This window comes from Borostomias antarcticus, assembly GCF_949987555.1.
Source record: "Borostomias antarcticus genome assembly, chromosome: 23".
NCBI classification, from domain to species: Eukaryota; Metazoa; Chordata; class Actinopteri; order Stomiiformes; family Stomiidae; genus Borostomias; species Borostomias antarcticus.
Genome location: NC_140256.1, coordinates 13,914,076 through 13,939,963, shown reverse-complemented (window position 1 = coordinate 13,939,963; position 25,888 = coordinate 13,914,076). Strand labels below are relative to the sequence as shown.

General features: G+C 47.8%; 2 protein-coding genes across 2 annotated transcripts in view; one reads left to right on the top strand and one right to left on the bottom strand.

The window, feature by feature from the left end:
• cbwd (COBW domain containing) lies at positions 1-22,420 on the bottom strand. The gene is made up of 16 exons (XM_084457714.1): positions 22,289-22,420; positions 21,741-21,863; positions 20,105-20,191; positions 19,877-19,973; positions 19,527-19,618; positions 11,688-11,747; positions 10,757-10,794; positions 9,721-9,767; positions 8,689-8,775; positions 6,200-6,244; positions 4,877-4,933; positions 3,915-3,966; positions 1,147-1,215; positions 975-1,040; positions 724-850; positions 1-571 (listed from the first exon to the last, which is right to left on the bottom strand). Exons 1-16 carry the CDS (start codon positions 22,305-22,307, stop codon positions 498-500), a joined length of 1,140 nt encoding a protein of 379 aa, XP_084313840.1. The 5' UTR covers positions 22,308-22,420; the 3' UTR covers positions 1-497.
• A 730-nt stretch (positions 22,421-23,150) lies between these two features.
• The window catches only part of dock8 (dedicator of cytokinesis 8), a 93,995-nt gene continuing 91,257 nt past the window's right edge, over positions 23,151-25,888 (top strand). The window contains exon 1 of the mRNA XM_084457323.1: positions 23,151-23,283. Coding sequence (XP_084313449.1) covers positions 23,231-23,283 — 53 coding nt within the window. The 5' untranslated portion in view covers positions 23,151-23,230. The remainder of the gene's footprint in view (positions 23,284-25,888) is intronic.

The following is a 25,888-nucleotide window of genomic DNA, read 5'->3' as shown; positions in this document are numbered from 1 at the left end:
ACAGTAAATAATTTATGATTTATCATGATCAATGAATCATATGTGGAATGCCTCTACTCCACTTTTACATCAACGATGTGTAAACATCTAGAACAGCATTACTTTGAAGCAAAAAACACTATCATCATACCCAATATCAAATGCCTGGGTACAGTTATTCTAAAGACTAGGGACTGTTTAAGGAAACTGCAATATTAACTCTATTGATAGAGAACATTACAGGATGGGTACTATGACATACATTTCAGTAATTGGCCCAGTAACATTGCCCATAATATTGTGTATGTATGACATGAAGTCCCACACACAAGCTTGGGTGTGTGTTTTTTTAGCCAGTAGTAGTCGTAGTTCACATCAAATCCTCAGAGCTTGTTTTCTCCTAGCTGAGCAGCTCAGTGAGGTGGGTCCCTGGGAGAACGTCTGGAGCACCAGGACATGGACAGAACACTCTGCTGAGGAGTAGCTCACCATGCCTGGGGGGGGGGGGTAGTCCATGTCTAACTACTGTCCTCCCCCTGCAATACAGTAGATGTGAACTCTTCCAGGAGAATCTCTTTGTCCAGGTTCCTCCCTGTGGAAAAGGAGGGCAGGCTTTATAGCGTGTAATGTGCAAGTGAGAATTAATTCATACCTCCCTGTCTGTCTGTCTGTCTGTCTGTCTGTCTGTCTCACATGCACACGCAGACCAGAGAAGCTCTTTCTCAGGTGGAGCAGTACGCTCACCTATGAAGACCAGGCGGTTCACCCTGGGCTCATCCCCCCACACCTGTGGGGTCTCGTCCATCTCGTAGAGCTCGTGGACCCCCTGGAGCATCACCTGGTGGGCTTTACCCGTCAGCGACACGATGCCCTGGACACACACACACACACACACACACACACACACACACACCCGAGCAACATAGATATACACGTACGCTGTTTTAGTGAAGCGAGAGAAAGCAAAAGAGCTGTTCTCTCTGAACGTGTTCTACCTTCAGGCGTATGACGTTCATGGCCAGTCCTGCCCTGTTCCTGAACGTCTTCTCCCAAAGCAGGTTCTGACACACACGAAAGGATAAGAACCATATAAGTCCAAGATCACTCGTGTCCAACAGCTAGCCGACAGTTATTCTGGACCATGAAAGCCCTGTGAAGGATTCTCACCTGGATGAAGACGTTTAGAACGTCCTCGGAGACGCTCCCCGGAACTTCAAACGTCGCTGTCAGAATACTCTGAGAACGAGACGCAGAGCACGGTTAGAAAAGCACCAAACAACGGCTGAAAACAAACACTGATTTTCAGTCATGCTTTATCATATGGTGAGAAACCTCACGCTCTCCTGACTCACAATTATTATTATCCCAATAGAAAAAGCATGAGGTTACCACACCATAAAACATGCAAATCATCTTAACCATGAATATTACTACCCCCCCCCCCACCCAATAAATACAGTAAGAGAAGAGTCTGCATGTATGGACCTCAACCAGAGACAGAGGCCGAGGTTTCTGATGGTCTCATCTCATGTTCTCACTCTATTAGAGACCAGCAGGATCCCCATGATGGTCTCATCTCATGTTCTCACTCTATTAGAGACCAGCAGTAAGTAAGTAAGCTTTATTTATAATAGCGCTCTTCACAGCATGGATGCACAGAGTGCTTCACAGTAATAAATTAAAATGGCAATACAACACGAGACAAAATTAAAACGACACAGAACAGAAAAAAACAACATTGTGAGCAGCAAGGCGTTATAGATGGCCGAAGGCCTGCCTGAACATGTGTCTTAAGAAGTTTTTTGATCATGAGTTCAGTGGATGGCTCTCTCAGGGCCTGGGGAAGAGCGTTCCAGAGTCTTGGCGCCACCGCCTCAAATGCTCTGTCACCCTGGGTTTTTAGTCTGGTCCGGGGCACCGCCAGGACACCCTGGTCGGATGACCTCAGAGACCGACTCAGAGAGTGAGGGTGTAAAAGTTCTGAGATGTAGGCCGGGGTCCGTCCGTGAAGAGCTCGCTGGGTGAACACCAGGACCATGATGGTCTCATCTCATGTTCTCACTCTATTAGAGACCAGCAGGATCCCCATGATGGTCTCATCTCATGTTCTCACTCTATTAGAGACCAGCAGGATCCCCATGATGGTCTCATCTCATGTTCTCACTCTATTAGAGACCAGCAGGATCCCCATGATGGTCTCATCTCATGTTCTCACTCTATTAGAGACCAGCAGGATCCCCATGATGGTCTCATCTCATGTTCTCACTCTATTAGAGACCAGCAGGATCCCCATGATGGTCTCATCTCATGTTCTCACTCTATTAGAGACCAGCAGGATCCCCATCCCACACACTGAGCACCACTGAGGACTTTGTCCATGAATGTGTAAAAAAAACACTCACAAAAACAACTGTGAAGGACCCTCTAACCCCTCCCCCTCCACACTGTATACTTCCTTACAGCGTTTAAAGGGCACTTTGCAGATATTTAGGGTATTGTGTGGAAGTGTTAAGGTTACACACTTCCTTTTTTATTTTGGTTTAACAACAGAAAAACAGTGCTCTCATTTGCATGAAAAGAGCAACGTGGGGGGGTGTAGACCCTACAGGGGGAAGACAGGGAGGGGAGGGGTTCTGGGAGGTGGGGGTGTGAGAGAGGTACAGGGGAAAAGAGGGAGGGGAGGTGTTCTGGGAGGTGGGGGTGTGAGAGAGGGGGGTTTAGCCTAATGCGGGAAAGGGAACCTGGAGAAAACAGATGACAATACAGATTACCCCCCTCCACCCAAACAACCTCAACCCCCCCCCCCCCCCAATCCTGGTCTTGAGACCAACGGCATGCATATAGACACAGCATAAGCCTTACGACTTTATAAGACTACTCCATACAGGATTTATCAATGGATTATTGATCCTAGCTATAAGAAACACAACCCGAGTCCATCTTTGCTTGAGAGGCTAGTGTTGTCGATTGACAACTTCAAAAGCTTCCAGATTGGTTACAGCACAATAAAAGTGTAGCCGGCTGCCGGGACTTCCACTAGTGTGTTCCTCTCCTGAGGTCTCTCCACTAGTGTGTTCCTCTCCTGAGGTCTCTCCACTAGTGTGTTCCTCTCCTGAGGTCTCTCCACTAGTGTGTTCCTCTCCTGAGGTCTCTCCACTAGTGTGTTTCTCTCCTGAGGTCTCTCCACTATTGTGTTTCTCTCCTGAGGTCTCTCCACTAGTGTGTTTCTCTCCTGAGGTCTCTCCACTAGTGTGTTCCTCTCCTGAGGTCTCTCCACTAGTGTGTTCCTCTCCTGAGGTCTCTCCACTAGTGTGTTCCTCTCCTGAGGTCTCTCCACTAGTGTGTTCCTCTCCTGAGGTCTGGGCTGAGGTGGCTTTATTGAGGTGAAATCGCAGTGTTTATATATAGATATAATACAAGATGCCCAGTCAGGACTAAATAAGGAAATACAAATGTGGCATAGATACAAATAAAAACGGATCAAAAATTAGGGGCATTTGGGGCTAGACTCTGCCCCCCCGTCCACCCCTGACCCCTGAGCCAGACCCTCACCCCTGACCCCTGAGCCAGACCCTCACCCCTGACCCCTGAGCCAGACCCTCACCCCTGACCCCTGAGCCAGGCCCTCCCCCTGACCCCTGAGCCAGACCCTCACCCCTGACCCCTGAGCCAGGCCCTCACCCCTGACCCCTGACCCCTGAGCCAGGCCCTCCCCCCTGACCCCTGAGCCAGACCCTCCCCCCTGAGCCAGACCCTCACCCCTGACCCCTGAGCCAGACCCTCACCCCTCACCCCTGACCCCTGAGCCAGACCCTCACCATGACTGATTCTGTCACTGCACTGACAGAGTCACTCGACTAATGAGGAATAGAAAACAGCATTGAGAAGGGAGAGTAGTAGGAGTGTTTAGGTGGAGTTTCCAGAGTCCCAGCTACCTTGTCCAGATGTGGCGTCGTGGTTTTCACCAGCTGCAGCTTCTCAGCCAGGCTGCAGGACGGATCAGAAACCCAGAGGTTAGAGAGACAGATACTTCATCCTGACTAACTCTAACCCTCCTCCTCCTCCTCCTCCTCCCTCTCTCCTCCTCCCTCTCCCCTCCTCCTCCTCCTCCCTCTCCCCTCCTCCTCCCTCCACCCTCTCCCTGACGGATCAGAAACCCAGAGGTTGGAGAGAACAGACACTTCATCCAGACCCCCCCAACCTCCTCCCTCCCCCCTCCTCCCTCTCCCTGACCCCACAAGGAGGACAAACGTGGTCCAGCAGCTTTGGTCCCTCTGTGTTGCCAATGCCACACAGGCGGATCTGCAGGGGGGCGGCCATCAAACAGCCAGCGTGTGCTCTGGGGACCGCCGGGGCTGAAAGCCAGAGGGGAGGGCCTATTTGTGTCGACAAGTCTCTTAAGATAAACCACAAACCCCACCTCCCTCTCTTCTGAGGAACCATTACACACACACACACACACACACACACACACACAGACAAACACACACACACACACACACACACACACACACACACACACACACACACACACACACACACACACACACAGACACAGACACAGACACAGACACAGACACAGACACAGACACAGACACACACACACACACACACACACACACACACACACAGAGGCCCTAATCCTCTGCAGCTGGCCGCAAAGACAGAGACCTACCCTGGTGAAAAACACTACAACACTACTGACCCTATTGAGGGGACAGTGAGCCTAAATTGTGCTGGATGGGGGGGGGGGGCAAAGAGGGACCCCATGTGGTGGTACCCCCCCCCCCTCTACAGCCCCCGCCTGTTCAGTGGAGAGCAGCATGGTGGTGGACGTGGTCAGCAGCTCCAGTACTATGAAGTGTGACTGCAGCGCCGCAGACTGAGGGACACTCACCTGGCCCCGTCCTTCACGTCGAAGGAATGCAGGTCTAGGACTTGGGACAGGTCCACCCTGAGGAGGCAGATCAACATATCAGGGGTCATACAGCCCTTCATTCAGGAACCAATGAGCAGTAGACCCTCAGAGATCCCAGTCCATCAGGAATGAGGGTGAACCAATGAGCAGTAGACCCTCAGAGATCCCAGACCATCAGGAATGAGAGTGAACCAATGAGCAGTAGACCCTCAGAGATCCCAGCCCATCAGGAATGAGGGTGAACCAATGAGCAGTAGACCCTCAGAGATCCCAGCCCATCAGGAATGAGGGTGAACCAATGAGCAGTAGACCCTCAGAGATCCCAGCCCATCAGGAATGAGGGTGAACCAATGAGCAGTAGACCCTCAGAGATCCCAGCCCATCAGGAATGAGGTTGCTTCAGATGTTCCTGATTCTGAGAGTGACGTCAAAATACAATTTACTAAATAGAATATTTCTTTCGTTTACAGTCAGAATAAATCAATACCCTCTATAAGTATTGGAAAGGCATTAAAACTGCAATCAAATAACCAACTATACTTGTGTTTAGTGCTAGCCATTTTGTCACGTTATAGAGTATAAAATGTTCAATTTGACGGCTACTTCCGGTTTTGACACCCGGTAGACCGGACTTTGGGGATGTCTGAGGTTCTACTGTACCAGCAGTGCAAACTGGTTAGGAGGAGTCAGGTGCAGAGACTGCATGGAACCAAAACCTTCAGCTACCATGGGCCACTCAGTCTACTGGCCCAGTCCATACACAAACACTGTAAGATGACTGAGGTAGAGCAATGTGTGTGTGTGTGTGTGTGTGTGTGTGTGTGTGTGTGTGTGTGTGTGTATGTGTGTGTGTGTGTGTGTGTGTGTGTGTGTGCGTGCATGTTTTTCTGATTAACCCCTTGCTGCCCTGTGCCTCAGACACGGGGCAAGAACAATATGCGCATGCACAAACACACACACACAAACACACACTCACACACACAAACACACACACAAACACACACACACACGCACGCACGCACATTGAGGTACACTGGGGGTGAGCCTGGCGGGGAGTTCTACAGGGGTCAGGGAGCAGGGCGTTGTGGGTAACCGGACACTATGGGACGGTGTGTTTATGTTTATATAGGTGAGGTGGGAGGCCTCCTGTGTGTGTGTTTCATCTCTGCTAGGAGATCAGAGAGGAGAGTGTGAGGGGGGGGGGGGTCATTCCTCACAGAGGGAAAAGCACGGGAACTCCCCCATGGACAAGCAGAGCTGGGAAACGCTAGATGGTTCATCTCCTCCAAAACACAAACCTACCTGGACTTCTGGGTCTCCAGGATCTTAACCAGGCCGTTTATAGACCTGTGGGAGAGAGAAGGGAGAGGATCTTAACCAGGCCGTTTATAGACCTGTGGAGAGAGAAGGGAGAGGATCTTAACCAGGCCGTTTATAGACCTGTGGAGAGAGAAGGGAGAGGATCTTAACCAGGCCGTTTATAGACCTGTGGGAGAGAGAAGGGAGAGGAGGTTAACCAGGCCGTTTATAGACCTGTGGGAGAGAGAAGGGAGAGGAGGTTAACCAGGCCGTTTATAGACCTGTGGGAGAGAGAAGGGAGAGGATGTTAACCAGGCCGTTTAAAGACCTGTGAGAGAGAGAAGGGAGAGGATGTTAACCAGGCCGTTTAAAGACCTGTGGGAGAGAAGGGAGAGGATGTTAACCAGGCCGTTTATAGACCTGTGGAGAGAGAAGGGAGAGGATCTTAACCAGGCCGTTTATAGACCTGTGGAGAGAGAAGGGAGAGGAGGTTAACCAGGCCGTTTATAGACCTGTGGGAGAGAGAAGGGAGAGGAGGTTAACCAGGCCGTTTATAGACCTGTGGGAGAGAGAAGGGAGAGGAGGTTAACCAGGCCGTTTATAGACCTGTGAGAGAGAGAAGGGAGAGGATGTTAACCAGGCCGTTTATAGACCTGTGAGAGAGAGAAGGGAGAGGATCTTAACCAGGCCGTTTATAGACCTGTGGAGAGAGAAGGGAGAGGATGTTAACCAGGCCGTTTATAGACCTGTGGGAGAGAAGGGAGAGGAGGTTAACCAGGCCGTTTATAGACCTGTGAGAGAGAGAAGGGAGAGGATGTTAACCAGGCCGTTTATAGACCTGTGGGAGAGAGAAGGGAGAGGAGGTTAACCAGGCCGTTTATAGACCTGTGGGAGAGAGAAGGGAGAGGAGGTTAACCAGGCCGTTTATAGACCTGTGGAGAGAGAAGGGAGAGGATGTTAACCAGGCCGTTTATAGACCTGTGGAGAGAGAAGGGAGAGGATGTTAACCAGGCCGTTTATAGACCTGTGGAGAGAGAAGGGAGAGGAGGTTAACCAGGCCGTTTATAGACCTGTGGGAGAGAAGGGAGAGGATCTTAACCAGGCCGTTTATAGACCTGTGGAGAGAGAAGGGAGAGGAGGTTAACCAGGCCGTTTAAAGACCTGTGGGAGAGAGAAGGGAGAGGATCTTAACCAGGCCGTTTAGAGACCTGTGGGAGAGAGAAGGGAGAGGATCTTAACCAGGCCGTTTATAGACCTGTGGGAGAGAGAAGGGAGAGGATGTTAACCAGGCCGTTTATAGACCTGTGGGAGAGAGAAGGGAGAGGATCTTAACCAGGCCGTTTATAGACCTGTGGGAGAGAGAAGGGAGGTGAATCAATCAACAAACAAAATGTCACTTCGGCTTCATTATTATTGATCAGTAGTAGTAAAACAAAGGACTCCGGCACACTGTCTTCTTCACTTGCGATCAGAAACGATTTATTATGGACAGTGTTTCGGTGCTGACACCTTCATTGGGTTATATTTACAGTAAAAAATAAGGTCTCAGCATTGAAATGTTGTCCCTAATAATTCGTTTTTGACTGCAAGTGAAGAAGTGTGTGCTGGAGTCCTTTATTTACTATAGGGGGGGTGGGGGGGGGGGGGTGGATTCTTAGATGCATCCCGATTCTCTCTCGATCGATGCTTCGCTCGGTGAGGAAATGACACAAAATTAAAACAAATGAAAGGCCCGGCCGGCGCTGTCAGTGTACATTCCTCGCGGCTTGATGGTGAAACGTAAAAAAGTGTGTTAGTGAAGACGGCGGAGCAGGAGAAAGAAATCTGACCGGCACCTGCTGCTCTGAAAGCAAGTGGACAGCATGGATGCACTTTGGCTTCTGTGAGGTTGAAGAGGAAAAATACCTGGACAAGAGACACACAGTGTGCAAGTTGTGTCGAGATAAAATTAAATACTTTGGGAACACAACAAACATGAGACAACAATAATCGCATCGTTGCCCTCTGAATCGGAATGGGATTGAATTGTGACCTGCCTAGAGATTCCTATCCCTACCCCCTATTCCTACCCCCGTGTGTGTGTGGTAGATACTGTGTGTGGTATGGTGTGTGTGGTAGATACTGTGTGTGGTATGGTGTGTGTGGTATGGTGTGTGTGGTAGATACTGTGTGTGGTATGGTGTGTGTGGTAGATACTGTGTGTGATATGGTGTGTGTGGTATGGTGTGTGTGGTAGATACTGTGTGTGGTATGGTGTGTGTGGTATGGTGTGTGTGGTATGGTGTGTGTGGTAGATACTGTGTGTGGTATGGTGTGTGTGGTATGGTGTGTGTGGTAGATACTGTGTGTGGTATGGTGTGTGTGGTAGATACTGTGTGTGGTATGGTGTGTGTGGTATGGTGTGTGTGGTATGGTGTGTGTGGTAGATACTGTGTGTGGTATGGTGTGTGTGGTAGATACTGTGTGTGGTATGGTGTGTGTGGTATGATCACCTGACTGTGTCTCTAAGCTGCTCCAGTTTGTGCTCGGTCACCAGGTCAGTCTTGTTGATGATAGTCAGGTCAGCCAGCGCGATCTGCCTGGAGACAGACAAGACAACACAACACCTAAAAAACAATCTCTCCATCCGTCCGTCTGTCTCTGTCTGTCTCTGTCTGTCTCTGTCTGTCTCTGTCTGTCTCTGTCTCTGTCTGTCTCTGTCTGTCTCTGTCTGTCTCTGTCTGTCTCTGTCTGTCTCTGTCTCTGTCTGTCTGGCCCGGAATAAAACGACATGAAACTAGAGTTGAGGGGGGTATTCCAGAATGTACTAGTCTATGGGGGTATTCCAGAATGTACTAGTCTATGGGGGTATTCCAGAATGTACTAGTCTATGGGGGTATTCCAGAATGTACTAGTCTATGGGGGTATTCCAGAATGTACTAGTCTATGGGGGTATTCCAGAATGTACTAGTCTATGGGGGTATTCCAGAATGTACTAGTTTATGGGGGTATTCCAGAAAGTTTAGTACCAACCCCGAGATTCAATTCAATTCAATATCAGGGTTGGCAAACTCAAGAGTTTTCACTAAACACGCTTCCTGGAACACCCCCATAGACTAGTACATTCTGGTCTGCTGTTGACTTTGTGTGCAAAGTCTCTCTCTTATTCTGCCCCTCTGCCTCCCGGGGTGCCCCCTGGGGTGTGTGGGTGGGTGGCGGGGTGGCAGGAGGTGTCACTCTCAAATGGACCACCAATTAGTTAGCTAGAGAGGAAAACACAAACAAACCAACAAACACCAACAACAAACACACTGAGACAGCCAAGGGTCTGTGAGGTCCTGTGAGCTGACTCAAAGAAAGAAAGAAAGAAAGAAAGAAAGAAAGAAAGAAAGAAAGAAAGAAAGAAAGAAAGAAAGAAAGAAAGAAAGAAAGAAAGAAAGAAAGAAAGAAAGAAAGCAGAGAGAGAGAGATAGAGAGAGAGAGAGAGAGAGTAGAAGAGATTGAGATGGTAGATTGTAAAGAGATGGTAACTGGTAACTGCTTACCTGGCTGCTTCATTGACCAGTCCCTGTGGTTTCTCCTCTGTCAGATGCTACAGAGAGAGAGAGAGAGAGAGATAAAGAGAGAGGGGGAGAGAGAGAGAGAGAGACAGAGAGACAGAGAGAGAGAGAGATTCAAGTCCTGGACTAAGTTTGACTTTCAATCGTGGTTCTTCTTTGCAAATGTCTTTCAGTCCAAGATGAGGCTAACCCTTTGTGAATTGGGCCCTTTCTGTTTCCCCCTTTTCATGTTCCCTCACCCCCCCCCCCCCCCCCCCCTCCCCCCAATCCCCCCAGCATCCTCGGCCTCGTTCCCCATCGCTATGTCATGGCGTGCTGTGAGCTATTGGATACATAGAATTTCCCCAAGGGGATTAATAAAGTATTTATCTATCTATGTATGAGTGACACCTCCAAAATGAGCAGAGGCACGTGTGTGACCAGCGGAGATGATGGAGATGGCTCTTCTGTACCTGTCGGGATATGGAGGGGGGGGGGGGGGGGTCTTACCCGTCTTACCCGTCTCCACAGTTAAATATGTGGCGGGGGGAGTCTGACCCCCCGGCTTGACCCCCGGCTCCCCCTAGACGTGGTCCCTCAAGCCTCGTCCCTCAAGCCTCGTCCCATTCTCGGGGTGACTGACGTGAGTCCAAAACTAAGCGGAATGGCTGGCCGCCCCCCCCCCCCTCAATCAGCTACCCTCCCCCTGGCCTCTCTCTCCCCTCCCTCCCTCCCTCCCTCCCTCCCTCCCTCCCTCCCTCCCTCCCTCCCTCCCTCCCTCAGAGCCCCGGACGGGAGTGGGAGGTAGCACCGAGGCCGTGAACGTGTCACCTCGCTGGGCCTGACACCTTCAGCTTACAGCCTATTATCCAGGTGTCACTAGTCCTGTTCTCCTTAAAGACCTTTGTGTTGGGGAGGGTGTGAGCTCTTTCTCTGTGCTTGTGTTGAGGGTGTCAAGACAATTTCACCGGCTAAAGGGCTTGTTGTGGCCCCAACTTTAGACAAAAAGAAGTGCTTTGGATGAAATGAACACATACTGTACCTGCATTCCATACTTTGCGTCAATGACGGTCACAATACCTGAGAACAAATGAGTGAATAAGGGTCAGGCTGTGAAAGACCCGGTCCACTCTGTCTGTTGAATAAGGGTCAGGCTGTAAAGGACCCGGTCCACTCTGTCTGTTGAATAAGGGTCAGGCTGTAAAAGACCCGGTCCACTCTGTCTGTCACCAGCGCATTTAGCCTGCTGGTTCAGATCACTTCCTCTGAGGCACTCGCTCCTCTCCTGGTCTTCTGAGTGAGTGAGTGAGTGAGTACGCTCTCTCTCTCTCGCGCTCTCTCTTTCTCTCTCTGTTTCTCTCTCTCTCTCTCTCCATCTTGCTCTCTCTTTCTTTCTCTCTCTCTCTCTCTCTTTGTCTTTCTCCATCTTGCTCTCTCTCTCTCTTTCTCTCTCTCTCCATCTTGCTCTCCCTCTTTCTCCCTCTTTCTCTCTCTCCATCTTGCTCTCTCTCTCTTTCTCTCTCTCTCCATCTTTCTCTCTCTCTGGGTAGAGGAGAAGACAGAGGCCCACAGCACACCGGGGGAACATGCAGGACAACTGCGGATCGACATGGGTAGTGATTTCATGGGTAGTGATTTCATGGGTAGTGATTTCATGGGTAGTGATTTCATGGGTAGTGATTTCATGGGTAGTGATTTCATGGGTAGTGATTTCATGGGTAGTGAATTCATGGGTAATGATTTCATGCGTAGTGATTTCATGGGTAGTGATTTCATGGGTAATGATTTCATGGGTAGTGATTTCATGCGTAGTGATTTCATGGGTAGTGAATTCATGGGTAGTGATTTCATGGGAAATGATTTCATGGGTAGTGATTTCATGGGTAGTGATTTCATGGGTAGTGATTTCATGGGTACAGATTTCATGGGTAGTGATTTCATGGGTAGTGATTTCATGGGTAGTGACTTCTCACCGTCCAGGTAGACGTCACTGCCCAGTTCAGCGTCCACCCAGAACATGGAGGCCACAGCGCCTGAGGACAAGAACAGAGAAGCATTCCAGTCCACCAGGGTGGGGAAAAAAGTATTTGTCTTCATACAACACGTTTGGACCACATCAATACATAAACACAAACAAACAAACAAACATCAGCACTGTATTTGGGATAATAAAGGTGTTCATTGGTGAATACAGCAAACTCAGATAACCACAGCTGAATTCTCAATAATCCCCCAAAATGGCAGAGTTGGCCCCAGTCAGACAGAGATATCTGCCCCCTCTCATCTCAGCAGAGCTCTGCGGAGCAGGAAGACTAATCTGAGGAGCTTTCCTGTGTCTCTCCATGGTCTCTCCCCCCCAGCGCAGCGCAGCATGGTGTTTCTCTCCATGGTCTCTCCCCCCCAGCGCAGCGCAGCATGGTGTGTCTCTCCATGGTCTCTCCCCCCCAGCGCAGCGCAGCGTGGTGTGTCTCTCCATGGTCTCTCCCCCCCCAGCGCAGCGTTGTGTGTCTCTCCATGGTCTCTCCCCCCCAGCGCAGCGCAGTGTGTCTCTCCATGGTCTCTCCCCCCCAGCGCAGAGCAGCGTGGTGGGTCTCTCCATGGTCTCTCCCCCCCCAGCGCAGCGTGGTGTATCTCTCCATGGTCTCTCCCCCCCCAGCGCAGCGTGGTGTATCTCTCCATGGTCTCTCCCCCCCCAGCGCAGCGTGGTGTATCTCTCCATGGTCTCTCCCCCCCCAGCGCAGCGTGGTGTATCTCTCCATGGTCTCTCCCCCCCCAGCGCAGCGCAGCGTGGTGTGTCTCTCCATGGTCTCTCCCCCCCCAGCGCAGCGCAGCATGGCGTGTCTCTCCATGGTCTCTCCCCCCCCAGCGCAGCGCAGCATGGCGTGTCTCTCCATGGTCTCTCCCCCCCCAGCGCAGCGCAGCGTGGTGTGTCTCTCCATGGTCTCTCCCCCCCCAGCGCAGCGCAGCATGGCGTGTCTCTCCATGGTCTCTCCCCCCCCAGCGCAGCGCAGCATGGTGTGATTCCATTCCTGAGCGATGGCCGTTATTCCAGCCCCCATGTCGCTGCCCGGCCCGGCTTGTTCACATAATGCACTTTTGTCAAACCGTCAGGTGAGAATGAGAAAGCATTGTAAATATTTGATAGGAGAGTAATGAGAACAGGCTCTCTGAGTGGCACCGCGCACACAACCAATGCAGCCTCCTCCCCCGGCCGAGGGGCGGCTCCCCTGGGATCTGTCTGAGTGGCGGGTCTGCCCCGGCCAATGACAGCTCTGTCTCAGTCAATAAGTGGCCTGTCGCAGCCAATGACGTGTCGGAGGGGTAGGTGGAGTCCCGGGTCGGAGCGCGCTCCGTCGGTCCCGTGTGTGTGTGGCCCGGTGGACTCCTGACACCTGTCACTCAGCTGCCAGCTCCGGCCGTCACAGGCCTCTGCCCCGTAATGGCCGCTTATTGATTTCCTATTTCTCCCTGGTAGCTAAACGGACTGATGGCTTCCCAGTCTGGATGGAAATGGGATGTTCAAATATTCTCCTCACACCTACAGCACTGCGGTCACAAAGACCTGAGAATGCATTCAGAAGAAGCCCAACAGTTCCGTTAAGAAGCCCAACAGTTCCGTTAAGAAGCCCAACAGTTCCGTTAAGAAGCCCAACAGTTCCGTTAAGAAGCCCAACAGTTCCGTTAAGAAGCCCAACAGTTCTGTTAAGAAGCCCAACTGTTCCGTTCGTCACAAAAGTACAAAGCAAGAGCAAAGTCAGGCCTGCAACCAAAGAACGCTCCACACGTCTGTTTGGATTAGTTGGAACGGCGATGTTAAGATGGAGACCTGGACCAATATAGTGGAACGTTTCCTTCAGAGATGTCAGAGCCTTAATAAACAAGCAAATAACAGTCAGCAGTCACAGAAGGGTCAGTACTGCGTTGCCTGGATTTTCAATAATCCTAATCTGCAGTCATTTAGCATGAATTTACTAGACTGTGGATTTAAACAATGATAACTGAATGGCATTACTCCTTATCCATGTCACACCTGCTATAGAAACACGCACAGAAAAACAGTGAATGTATTCTCCCCATAATCTCCTGTGAAATTCATTCTACCCAATCATACAGAGACGGTGACCAGAGATCAGAGTCCACACGACCGCTAAACATTCTCTTTATACGTGCGTATCTTCAGGGTGAAATGAAACAGCAGGACTTTTGAGGTGCTGTAGTTGTTGTAGTCATCACCAGAGCTCCCTCTCTCTGAGTGACCGCTGCTGGGGAGGGGTCAAGCACGGCACGTCTAGGACAATGTTAAAGAGACAGGCCGTCTGCTACCTACTGAACCCAGGAGAGGACAGACAGGCCTTCTGCTACCTACTGAACCCAGGAGAGGACAGACAGGCCGTCTGCTACCTACTGAACCCAGGAGAGGACAGACAGGCCGTCTGCTACCTACTGAACCCAGGAGAGGACAGACAGGCCGTCCTATACTGAACATACTGAACCCAGGAGAGGACAGACAGGCCGTCTGCTACCTACTGAACCCAGGAGAGGACAGACAGGCCGTCTTATACTGAACATACTGAACCCAGGAGAGGACAGACAGGCCGTCCTATACTGAACATACTGAACCCAGGAGAGGACAGACAGGCCGTCCTATACTGAACATACTGAACCCAGGAGAGGACAGACAGGCCGTCCTATACTGAACATACTGAACCCAGGAGAGGACAGACAGGCCGTCCTATACTGAACATACTGAACCCAGGAGAGGACAGACAGGCCCATTTAATGAGGTGTTCCTTGTGTAAGGTACCGCATTGTAATGTGAATGACAAACTGCACATAAATCTCCTATTTTATCAATGCAAATCTCTGGGGGTTAGATGGGGAAAGCAGTGAGGTGTGTGTGTGTGTGTGTGTGTGAGAAAGAGAGAGAGACACAGAGAGAGAGGGGGAGAGAGAGAGAGAGACAGAGAGAGGGAGGGGGAGAGAGAGACAGAGAGAGAGAGAGAGAGAGAGAGAGAGAGGGGGAGAGAGAGGGAAATATTATCATCTGTGGTGACCTGAACTCCCATACCGGTACACAGCCTGAGGTGACCAGAATACAAGGAGATGGTTTTATCACCCAGCAAGCTCCTCTTGATCATTTACACCTGCCTGCTAGAAATAACTCTGGTCATCTAGTCAACAGGAATGGAAAGGAGATATTGCAACTCTGCAGAAGTCTCAATCTGTACATGGTCAACAGCCGGGTAAGAGAGACTCGTTAGGAAGGTTTACTTATTGTTCAACTCTTGGAAACAGCACTATAGACTACATGATAACAGACATGGACCCCTTCTCCCTTAGAGCATTCATAGCCAAGCCTCAAACCCCCTTATCAGACCACAACCAAATCACTCTCTTCATCAAACAGACCAATATCGGACAGACAAAACCAAGCAAGCTATTTAGCATACCCAAGGCATTTAGATGGGGCCCAGACAGCAATGAGCAATACCATGAGGCAAGCAATAGCCAAGAGATCCTCCTGCTTTCACAGATGTTCATTCAATACCCCTATTCTCATAATACTGAAGGCATATGTAAAGCAGTCCAATATATAAATCATATATTCAAAATGACAGCAAACAAATCTAAATAAAAAATACAAAAATGCAAAAGAAATGCAACAAAAAAGAATAAATGGTTTGACAAAGACTGTCAAAACCTTAAAAAACAACTTAGAAAATGATCTGATCTGAAACACAACAACCCTGCAAACAACCTCATACGCCTTCAATATTATTATTATATTATGGAACACTTAAGAAGTATTAAAATAAAATTAGACAAACCATTGAACCACACACAGAAACAGTTAAATCTACTTGAAGAAAGCATAGAAACCAATGCCTTCTAGGAACAGTGGAACTCTGTCTGTCAGTCTGAACATGAAGAGCTGGCCATCCAGGATGGACATGTATGGACTGATCATTTTCAGACTTTATTTGGGCCAACACCAGTAAGAACTGAGACCAAAGACATTTTAGAAAAACAACATAATATGGAATTGATCATCAAACATTACCAAACCCCCCTAGATTTCCCCATTACCGAGCTGGAGCAACGGCCTCATCACTCCGATATTTAGAGACAAATATAACCCTCAGAATTATAGAGGGATATGTGTCAGAAGCTGCATGGGCAAACTGTTCTGCAGCATTATCAACGCCCGTATAGTTACATTCTTAAGTGACCACAATGTCCTGCACAGAAGCCAGATTGGATTTATGCCAAACAACCGCACATCCGACCACATCTTTACCCTCAGTACTCATAGAAACACATCTTTACCCTCATTACTCTCATAGAAACACATCTTTACCCTCACTACCCTCATAGAAACACATCTTCACCCTCAGTACTCATAGAAACACATCTTTACCATCACTACTCATAGAAACACATCTTTACCCTCAGTACTCTCATAGAAACACATCTTTACCCTCAGTACTCTCATAGAAACACATCTTTACCCTCAGTACTCATAGAAACACATCTTTACCCTCAGTACTCTCATAGAAACACATCTTTACCCTCAGTACTCATAGAAACACATCTTTACCCTCACTACTCTCATAAACACATCTTTACCCTCAGTACTCTCATAGAAACACATCTTTACCCTCAGTACCCTCATAGAAACACATCTTTACCCTCACTACTCTCATAAACACATCTTTACCCTCACTACCCTCATAAACACATCTTTACCCTCACTACTCTCATAGAAACACATCTTTACCCTCAGTACTCTCATAGAAACACATCTTTACCCTCACTACTCTCATAGAAACACATCTTTACCCTCAGTACTCATAGAAACACATCTTTACCCTCACTACTCTCATAGAAACACATCTTTACACTCATAGAAACACATCTTTACCCTCAGTACCCTCAGAAACACATCTTTACCCTCAGTACTCATAGAAACACATCTTTACCCTCACTACTCATAGAAACACATCTTTACCCTCACTACTCATAGAAACACATCTTTACCCTCACTACCCTCATAAACACATCTTTACCCTCAGTACTCATAGAAACACATCTTTACCCTCAGTACTCTCATAGAAACACATCTTTACCCTGACTACCCTCATAAACACATCTTTACCCTCAGTACTCATAGAAACACATCTTTACCCTCAGTACTCTCATAGAAAAACATCTTTACCCTGACTACCCTCATAAACACATCTTTACCCTCACTACTCATAGAAACACATCTTTACCCTCAGTACTCATAGAAACACATCTTTACCCTCAGTACTCTCATAAACACATCTTTACCCTGACTACCCTCATAGAAACACATCTTTACCCTCAGTACTCTCATAAACACATCTTTACCCTCAGTACTCATAGAAACACATCTTTACCATCAGTACTCTCATAAACACATCTTTACCCTCAGTACTCATAGAAACACATCTTTACCCTCAGTACTCATAGAAACACATCTTTACCCTCAGTACTCATAGAAACACATCTTTACCCTCAGTACTCATAGAAACACATCTTTACCCTGACTACCCTCATAGAAACACATCTTTACCCTCACTACTCTCATAGAAACACATCTTTACCCTCAGTACTCATAGAAACACATCTTTACCCTCAGTACTCTCATAAACACATCTTTACCCTCAGTACTCATAGAAACACATCTTTAAACACATCTTTACCCTCACTACTCATAGAAACACATCTTTACCCTCACTACTCATAGAAACACATCTTTAAACACATCTTTACCCTGACTACTCTCATAGAAACACATCTTTACCCTCACTACTCATAGAAACACATCTTTACCCTCACTACTCATAGAAACACATGCTCATCAAAATCTAAATCAAATCTACTCATGCTTTGTAGATTTCAATAAAGCGTTTGATAGCATTTGGCATGTAGGACTCTTTTGTCAGCTATTGGAGAGTGGTATTGGCGGTAATCTAATTTGAACAACAAGTGTGCTATTAAAATTGGTAATAAGAGAAAAAATTATTTCAAACAGTACCGTGGGGTGAAACAGGGGTGCAGTTTGAGCCCAACCCTCTTCAACATCTATATAAATACATTTGCGGAACAACTGCAGAAATCCACAGCATCTCCCTCCAGAGAGTGCTTACAGCAGAGCCTGGACATCCTCCATAAGTTCAGCCAAACATGGGCATTACCCATAAACATGGAAAAGACCAAATTATTGACGTTTCAAAAACGACCAAACTCTCAGAAAAACTATTTCACACTAGGACACACAGAAATTGAACACACAAAACATTATACATATTTAGGTTTAATTATCAATTCCACTGGACACTTGAAAATGGCGGTAAATTAGCTAAAAGAGAAGGCTAGAAGGGCCTTTTACGCCATCAAAAGAAAAATTCCAATTGACATTCCAATCAGGACCTGGCTCAAAATTCTAAATTCAGTCATCGAACCAATAATGTTATATGTCAGTGAAGTGTGGGGCCCACTAACAGGAAACGATCTCTCAAAATGGGAAAAACACCCAATGGAAGCCCTGCATGCAGAACTGTGCAAAAACATTCTTGGCGTCCACAGACATACAGCCAATAATGCATGTAGGGCAGAACTCGGCCAAAACCCTTTACTAATTAAAATCCAAAAGAGAGCCATCAAATTCTACAAACATCTCCAATCAAGTGACCCCCACGCCTCCCATTACAAAGCCCTATAGTGCCAAGAGTTGAGCAAAGACAAGAGTCCCCTCTGCCAGCTGATCCTGAACCTCTGCCCACAAACCCCAGGGCTTCAGGACCAATCAATCTGGCCCAACCAAATCATCTCAAAACAAAAAGAAAAGTATATCAAATATTGGAATCAAACCACCAAATCACAAAGTAAATTGCAATTCTATTTGACTCTAAATAGAGAATACACTGTAGCAGAATACCTGACTACCGTGACTGATATTAAACAGCGAAAAATGTTGACCAGGTACAGACTGAGTGGACATAGCCTGGCCATAGAAACAGGTCGTCACAGGCAAGACTGTCTACCAAGAGAGGCCAGGTTGTGCTCTTTTTGTCCTCAGGGAGATGTTGAGACTGAATCTCATTTCTTATTACACTGTGAGAAGTATGAACATCTGAGAGAGATCTTATTTGACAAAGTAAAAAACATATATCCTGAGTTCGTTCATCTCCCTGAATCTCAGACACTAGTATATCTATGTGGAGAGAAAAGTTGATGTGCAATATTAGCTGCAAAATATGTTGACAGTTGCCATACATTAAGAGAAACTAATTTCTGAAATTAATGAAAGTGTAGACTATATGTATCTGCATTCTGTAGAAATGAGTATGTGTATGTATGTATTTATATAACCTACATGCATACACATAATCGTCTATCATTATTATTATTATTATTATTATTATATCAGCTCCCCATGTCATTCCTTATAGTTAATTGTTGCCAAATGGTTTTGATTTGTATTGTCAATATTTTTGTATAATATTATTGTTTAATGAACGAATAATTGTGTCTAATGCTTTGGCAGAATATATGTTTATCTGTCATGCTAATAAAGCTTATTTGAATGTGAATTTGAATTTGAGAGAGAGAGATAGAGAGAGGGAGAGAGAGAGAGGGAGAGAGAGAGAGAGAAAGGGACTAGAACACAGTAGCAGGGTCTTCTGGGATCATGGTTTGTGTGTCATATTATGAGTTGCTCTTCTATCTATATCAACATGATTTAGAGGTGAATTTGTAACAGGGTGAAGTGCTTGTTTGGGTACCCGGGTCGGCCAGTCCTGTGGTTTCTAGAAGGATGTAGTCAAACTTCCCTTTCTTCTCCATGAGGTTCTCTATGGCCTTCAGACCGTTGTCCCTGTGAGGAGGAGGCAGGGAGGGAAGGACCACAGAGATTCAGTCAAATGTTCAGAAATGGATCACGTCTTACCTCTGATCCAGCATGATTGAATAGGAAATGCTGTTCTAAACCAATCAAGGGACATGATGATTTCTCAAAGGAAGTGGCAAGGGATGTATGTCGAACAGGGATCTGTCCTTCACTACTGATGAGAGAGCAGGCATTGAGAGAGGGCCAGTGAGACTAGTGAGACGCCCCCCTGGTACCCGGACGTACTTGACGGAGCAGCAGATGCAGCCGTTCCGCAGCTCCAGCCATTCCTCGTACAGCTCCCCGGCCTGGCTGACCGCCAGAGACTTCTCCAGGGCGCTCCCTACAGGGCGACCCGGGGACTGCAGTCAGAACAACTCACGCCCACTGTTTCAATGTCTCTTTACTGCTCTCTAGTGAAAAAACTTTGCAACAGCAGCAATAGGCAGGCTGTCTCTTATCTAGGGAGGCTACCTTCTCCAAACTCGTTGAGGATGACAGCAATCCTTTTGTTGTGTTGCTCGGTTAAGATGTAGTTCAACAGTGTCGTCTTCCCTGCTCCTGTACAAAAGAGAAATCATTAGTAGTCAGCAGTTGTGTAGTCGAGGTACACGGAGGTGCACCTTATATAACAACAAGTAGCAAAACTCTGCTCCATTATTACTGGAAACTACACAACTCTATTGGTGTGTCCTGACTAGTACATTAACCCTTCCTACACGTCGCTCCACAGCTGCCACTACTACACACATAGGTTTGATATAGTGATTCAGTAGTACTTTTTTAATGAGGGCATGTACACACCTCTCATCCACACAGTATAACCACCTCTCATCCACACAGTATAACCACCTCTCATCCACACAGTATACCCACCTCTCATCCACACAGTATACCCACCTCTCATCCACACAATATACCCACCTCTCATCCACACAGTATAACCACCTCTCATCCACACAGTATACCCACCTCTCATCCACACAGTATAACCACCTCTCATCCACACAGTATACCCACCTCTCATCCACACAGTATACCCACCTCTCATCCACACAGTATAACCACCTCTCATCCACACAGTATACCCACCTCTCATCCACACAGTATACCCACCTCTCATCCACACAGTATACCCACCTCTCATCCACACCGTATAACCACCTCTCATCCACACAGTATACCCACCTCTCATCCACACAGTATACCCACCTCTCATCCACACAGTATACCCACCTCTCATCCACACAGTATACCCACCTCTCATCCACACAGTATACCCACCTCTCATCCACACCGTATAACCACCTCTCATCCACACAGTATACCCACCTCTCATCCACACAGTATACCCACCTATCATCCACACAGTATACCCACCTCTCATCCACACAGTATACCCACCTCTCATCCACACAGTATACCCACCTCTCATCCACACAGTATACCCACCTATCATCCACACAGTATACCCACCTCTCATCCACACAGTATACCCACCTCTCATCCACACAGTATACCCACCTCTCATCCACACAGTATACCACCTCTCATCCACCACCGACTTCATGACAGAGCTTTCACAATATAGTCTTTTATAGTAACCACCTCTTATCCACTACACCCCTGTGTCTGGTGTTATTGTTTACCCACCTCTTATCCACTACACCCCTGTGTCTGGTGTTATTGTTTACCCACCTCTTATCCACTACACCCCTGTGTCTGGTGTTATTGTTTACCCACCTCTTATCCACTACACCCCTGTGTCTGGTGTTATTGCTGGATTATTATAGGATATTAGGAAGTCCAGTCTAAAGACATCCCTTTAAAGCTGAATAGTGTGTGATGATTAGATAATTGGTTACACTGCATAAAAGTCCTCCATTTCTCCATTAAGATAGTGATGATACCATGCACAGGGATGCAGTAATCACCCATCATGTCAAAGTTGTGTGCTGCCTACTGCAGTAGTAGGCTATGGCCAACGTTACCTATATAGATGAACAGAATGTATAAGTCATACCTGTAATACTAAGCTAACATGTCCCCCAGTGCACTGACTGAGCTGTCAGTGGTGAATGACGGTGTGGTCAGTGTAGTGGACACATACCGAGGTAGCCTGTGATGATGGTGACCGGTATCTGCTCGCCTGGCGGACTGGGCTTCTTCTGAATGGGGACCAGCTCCGGACAGTCGTCCTCCTCATCCACCACCAAACCCTCCATAACGCTGTCTACAGACAGAAGAAATAGCCGCACACTGGTTAGCTAGCAGCAAGCTGTTCAGACAGAGCAGCTAGCGGACAAGAATGGCAAAACCTAGATACTCTATTGATCCCCAGGGGGGAATGGTTGTGATACATCAGTAGCTAAGGATAACAAAAAGGCAGTCGGGATTCAAATGTGCACTATGTACACAAAATATACGAAAAATGGTGTGTGTATCTTGCATATAACTTTATAACATATAAAGTAGCTCGTTATAACGTTACTTCTGACGTCCTACTAACGTTAGATTGCAATGCATGCTAGCAGGCTAACGTTACGAGTTAGCTAGTCTAATATAACTGTCAGTCCGTCCCTGCTCAAACCATGAGGACAGCTGTCTGTCTGGACATCTTTACGTTAGCTAGGTAGCTAGCTAGCTAATAATATCTACCTGATTTCACTGCTGTCATTGACCAATGAACAAGATGACAACTGATGATAATGACAGCAAGTCAACTGTCATGCTGCGTTTAAATGTTCAGGAGTCAGGACTCCGAACTCTGTGCAACGACGCAGAAAGTTCCGTCTAGGCATTGAGCTGTATCTATGGTTCCGCGTCTTTTCAAGACCGGCATCTCAGAGATGTTTTGAGACACAAAATAAGCACAGCAATCAAACCCAACGCCATTAAGCAACAATTATCAGCAAATAACTGCGGTAGCAAATCGTTTTGTTTATTTGTTGAAACTTGAACATGCCTCTTATAGAAACACAAGCATTAGGCGAGGTGTTGTGCCGTAAAATGAACAGCAGAGGGCGCGCGCAACTAGGTCATCTCCACAACCAGGTCCCAATTTTACCCCTAAAATTGGATTTAAGATTATGGGCACACTCGAGATTTTCCGGATTATGCTATTAGACGTAGAGGTTTACAGTTTTAATCAGTTTGAACTCATCAAATGTATTTTGGTGCCCATGTTGAGTCCTGGTATTGAGTATGGTTCATTGAGTCTGAACATATCTTATCTATGAATACGATTTTTTGAAGATTCTCATCATTCTGATGATGTACACACACAGAGACAGAGTGAGTGTGTATGTGTGTGTGAGAGAGAGAGAGAGAGAGAGAGAGAGAGAGAGAGGTCCCAGACTGCTTATTAAAGCAAAGCCAAAGGCTTATCTCAGCGAGTGTGTGGTGGATGTGTGCGTGTCTGATCCATCGATCCCCTCCCACTCCACAGCCGGTGTCAGCTTGGGAAGGTTCAAATGCGGAAGTTTACACCCAGAAGAGCTCCACCGCGGAGATGAGGATTGCGTTGACTGCGCTGTAGAGCGGGACTGAAGTTCCGACCCGCAGGGATCCCGAAGCCGCCGCCGAACTGGAGTAACTTCCATGGCCTCTCTAGCGAGCGCGGAGCGACGGGCGTTCGCTCTGAAGATCAACAGGTAAAACACTTTTTTATTGTTTTGTTTTTTTACAGAGAAACGGATATTGTTTTGCAGCAATATGAACTATTGTGTTCAGCTTCTGGACTATGATGTGTTGTCATGAGGCTGTGGATTCCAGTGCAGGCAGCTACACGCTCTGAATGAGTTGGTGTTCCATTCCTCCGGTGAATCTATCTGGCAGCAGAACACACCCTGTGTTTAAACAGCTTCGCCAAGGATGTGGAGTTTATTTGCTCATATTCTGTAGCACGAAACACTGATGTATTACACTAGTACACTAGCCTGTCTGTGTATTACACGAGCCTGTCTGTCTGTGTATTACACTAGTCTGTCTGTATTACACGAGCCTGTCTGTCTGTGTATTACACTAGTACACGAGCCTGGGCCATTATCGCAGATGGTACCCAAGCCTGTGCTTTGCCACAGTAGCCTATAGGCCTAAGCTAAATCTCCTGGGATACGTCCATGAAAAAAAGGAACACGACAAAAGCTAGCCCTTAAAGCCCTCTTTGCAATCCTCATTTTGTCGGCTGTATTTCCTCCTCGCGGAGGTGATGTTTCTATATCTGGTATAGTGTGAGGTGATGATTTCCTCTTCTGTGTGTGTCCAGCTATCCTCAAAGAGATGAGAGAGGATGTGGTCATTGTTCCTGCTCTGATACTGACCGCGCAGGTGGGGAGGAAGTGCAGAGCCTATATGGCGTGAGCCTATTGTGTTCCGTGCCTATATCGCCCCTGATAAAACAAAGTTCCTCCACCCGCCTTGTAGCCCACTTACTCAACAGCGCAGAGTGAGCGGACTTGAATAGTCGGCTCTGACCAGTCCAGTGCTCATTTCCACCCTGTGACTAACATGCAAAAGCGGACAAACCGAGCATCCCCGCTAGCCCGCTAGCCCTATGTGGGGTTTCCTGCAGGGAAGTAAGTCACACACGGGGCTAAGGATTTCCATGACTCACTTCAGATCACTCACACGCGTTATGGAGTTGGATGTAAAAGGTTCTTGGTCAGAGGTTTTATTCTTCCAGGGAATTTGACAGGGCAGCGAGTCCTGAAGCATCGCTGAAGTCAGCTGCTCGGCGCTAAACGAGCGTCAGCCGGTCACAGCTTGCATCAACTGATGAGCCAGCAGCAACGAGGCAGTCTCTGTCTACTGTAGGCTACTGACATGACTGAGATGAGCTGAGCAGGGTCTGTAGGCTACTGACATGACTGAGATGAGCTGAGCAGGGTCTGTAGGCTACTGACATGACTGAGATGAGCTGAGCAGGGTCTGTAGGCTACTGACATGACTGAGATGAGCTGAGCAGGGTGGATGACCTTCTAGTGGTTAACCTATGAATACACAGAAGCACTAGTCGACAACAGAGAACGGGAAGGTCTTTACAATTCTCAGAAAACTGACCCAATGTAGACTTCTGGTGTCTTCTGGGTTGTTTCTGTCAAAGTGTTCACAAAAAAAAACGGTGATGTGTAAGTTCCTCTCTGTCTCTCAGGACGGAGTGTGAGGGATGTCCTGATCACTTGACAGAGTAGTTTTCACTTCTCACTTTTTCCCTCCCCGGCTGGTTTAAAACAGGAAATACTCAACGCTTACCCAAGATAGTGAAAAGAGAAGTGCAGCGTGTTTCTGCTCTCAACGCTGCCTGTGAACGAGATTCATTTCCGGAGGAGTTTGAGCGTTAGAGTTGTCACCCACATGGACAGATGTCAGGGATGGAGCTTGGGGCTGGTCTCTGGTCACTCTAGCCCTACATATGAACTTGATACCCCTGTGGTCACTGCTGGTGGCAGGTGGCAGGGCAGCTGGTGACTAGAGGCCCCTGCACTTTCTGATTGGGTATATGGTGACAGGGGACCCTCCAAGGAGCTGTATCTGATTGAGCCATGCTTCTAAACCCTGAGACACCAGCTTTGTGTTCTGGTGAGGATGTGATCTCTAGAACGTTCCAGACGCGTCCGGCAGGTCACTGACCCAAGCTGAAGCTTCTGTCCGACCTTTAATTTTGACCTCTACTGAAGTGTGATCTGAAGATTCCAGATCGTACACTTCCTCCTTTTCTGGGACAGAGTCCTGCCTGCCAAACGCTGACTGTGCGTGTGTGCGTGTGTGTGCGTGTGTGTGTGTGTGTGTGTGTGTGTGTGTGTGTGTGTGAGAGCGGCGTCTCCCCAGCCCCTGTGTGGACAGGAAGCAGGGCATGATGGCACTGATAGCACCAAGACCCATTTAGTGTACGGCTGTGATGCACACAGGGTGGAAACACACACACACACACACACACACACACATACACGCACAAACACCACAGCGATTTAGCAGCCATTTAAAATTGCTCCTTTCCTCTCCTCTTCCTCTCTTCCCTCTCCACTCCTCCATTTAACTGGTCAGATAATTGGGCGGGTGCACGTCAATCCTTAGTAAGATAGGCTACATCACCGTGTTTCCAGATCAGGAAAGGAGACACGGAAACGAGGAAGAGGATGCCACTGTAGTGGATTGAGATGTCCCCGGAGAATGGCCTCTGCCCCCCGGGGCCCCATCGCTCTCCCTCCAGTAAATACCCAGACCCCGGACAATTCCAGCTCCATCTGCCCCATGACC

Bases quoted from the DNA above. Each gene is read 5' to 3' on its own strand.
- cbwd (XM_084457714.1), bottom strand. The intron at 19,974-20,104 runs GTAGCCTCCCTA...GTCGCCCTGTAG, and splicing joins CCTCAACGAGTTTGGAGAAG to GGAGCGCCCTGGAGAAGTCT. The intron at 572-723 runs GTGAGCGTACTG...CCTTTTCCACAG, and splicing joins GAACCGCCTGGTCTTCATAG to GGAGGAACCTGGACAAAGAG.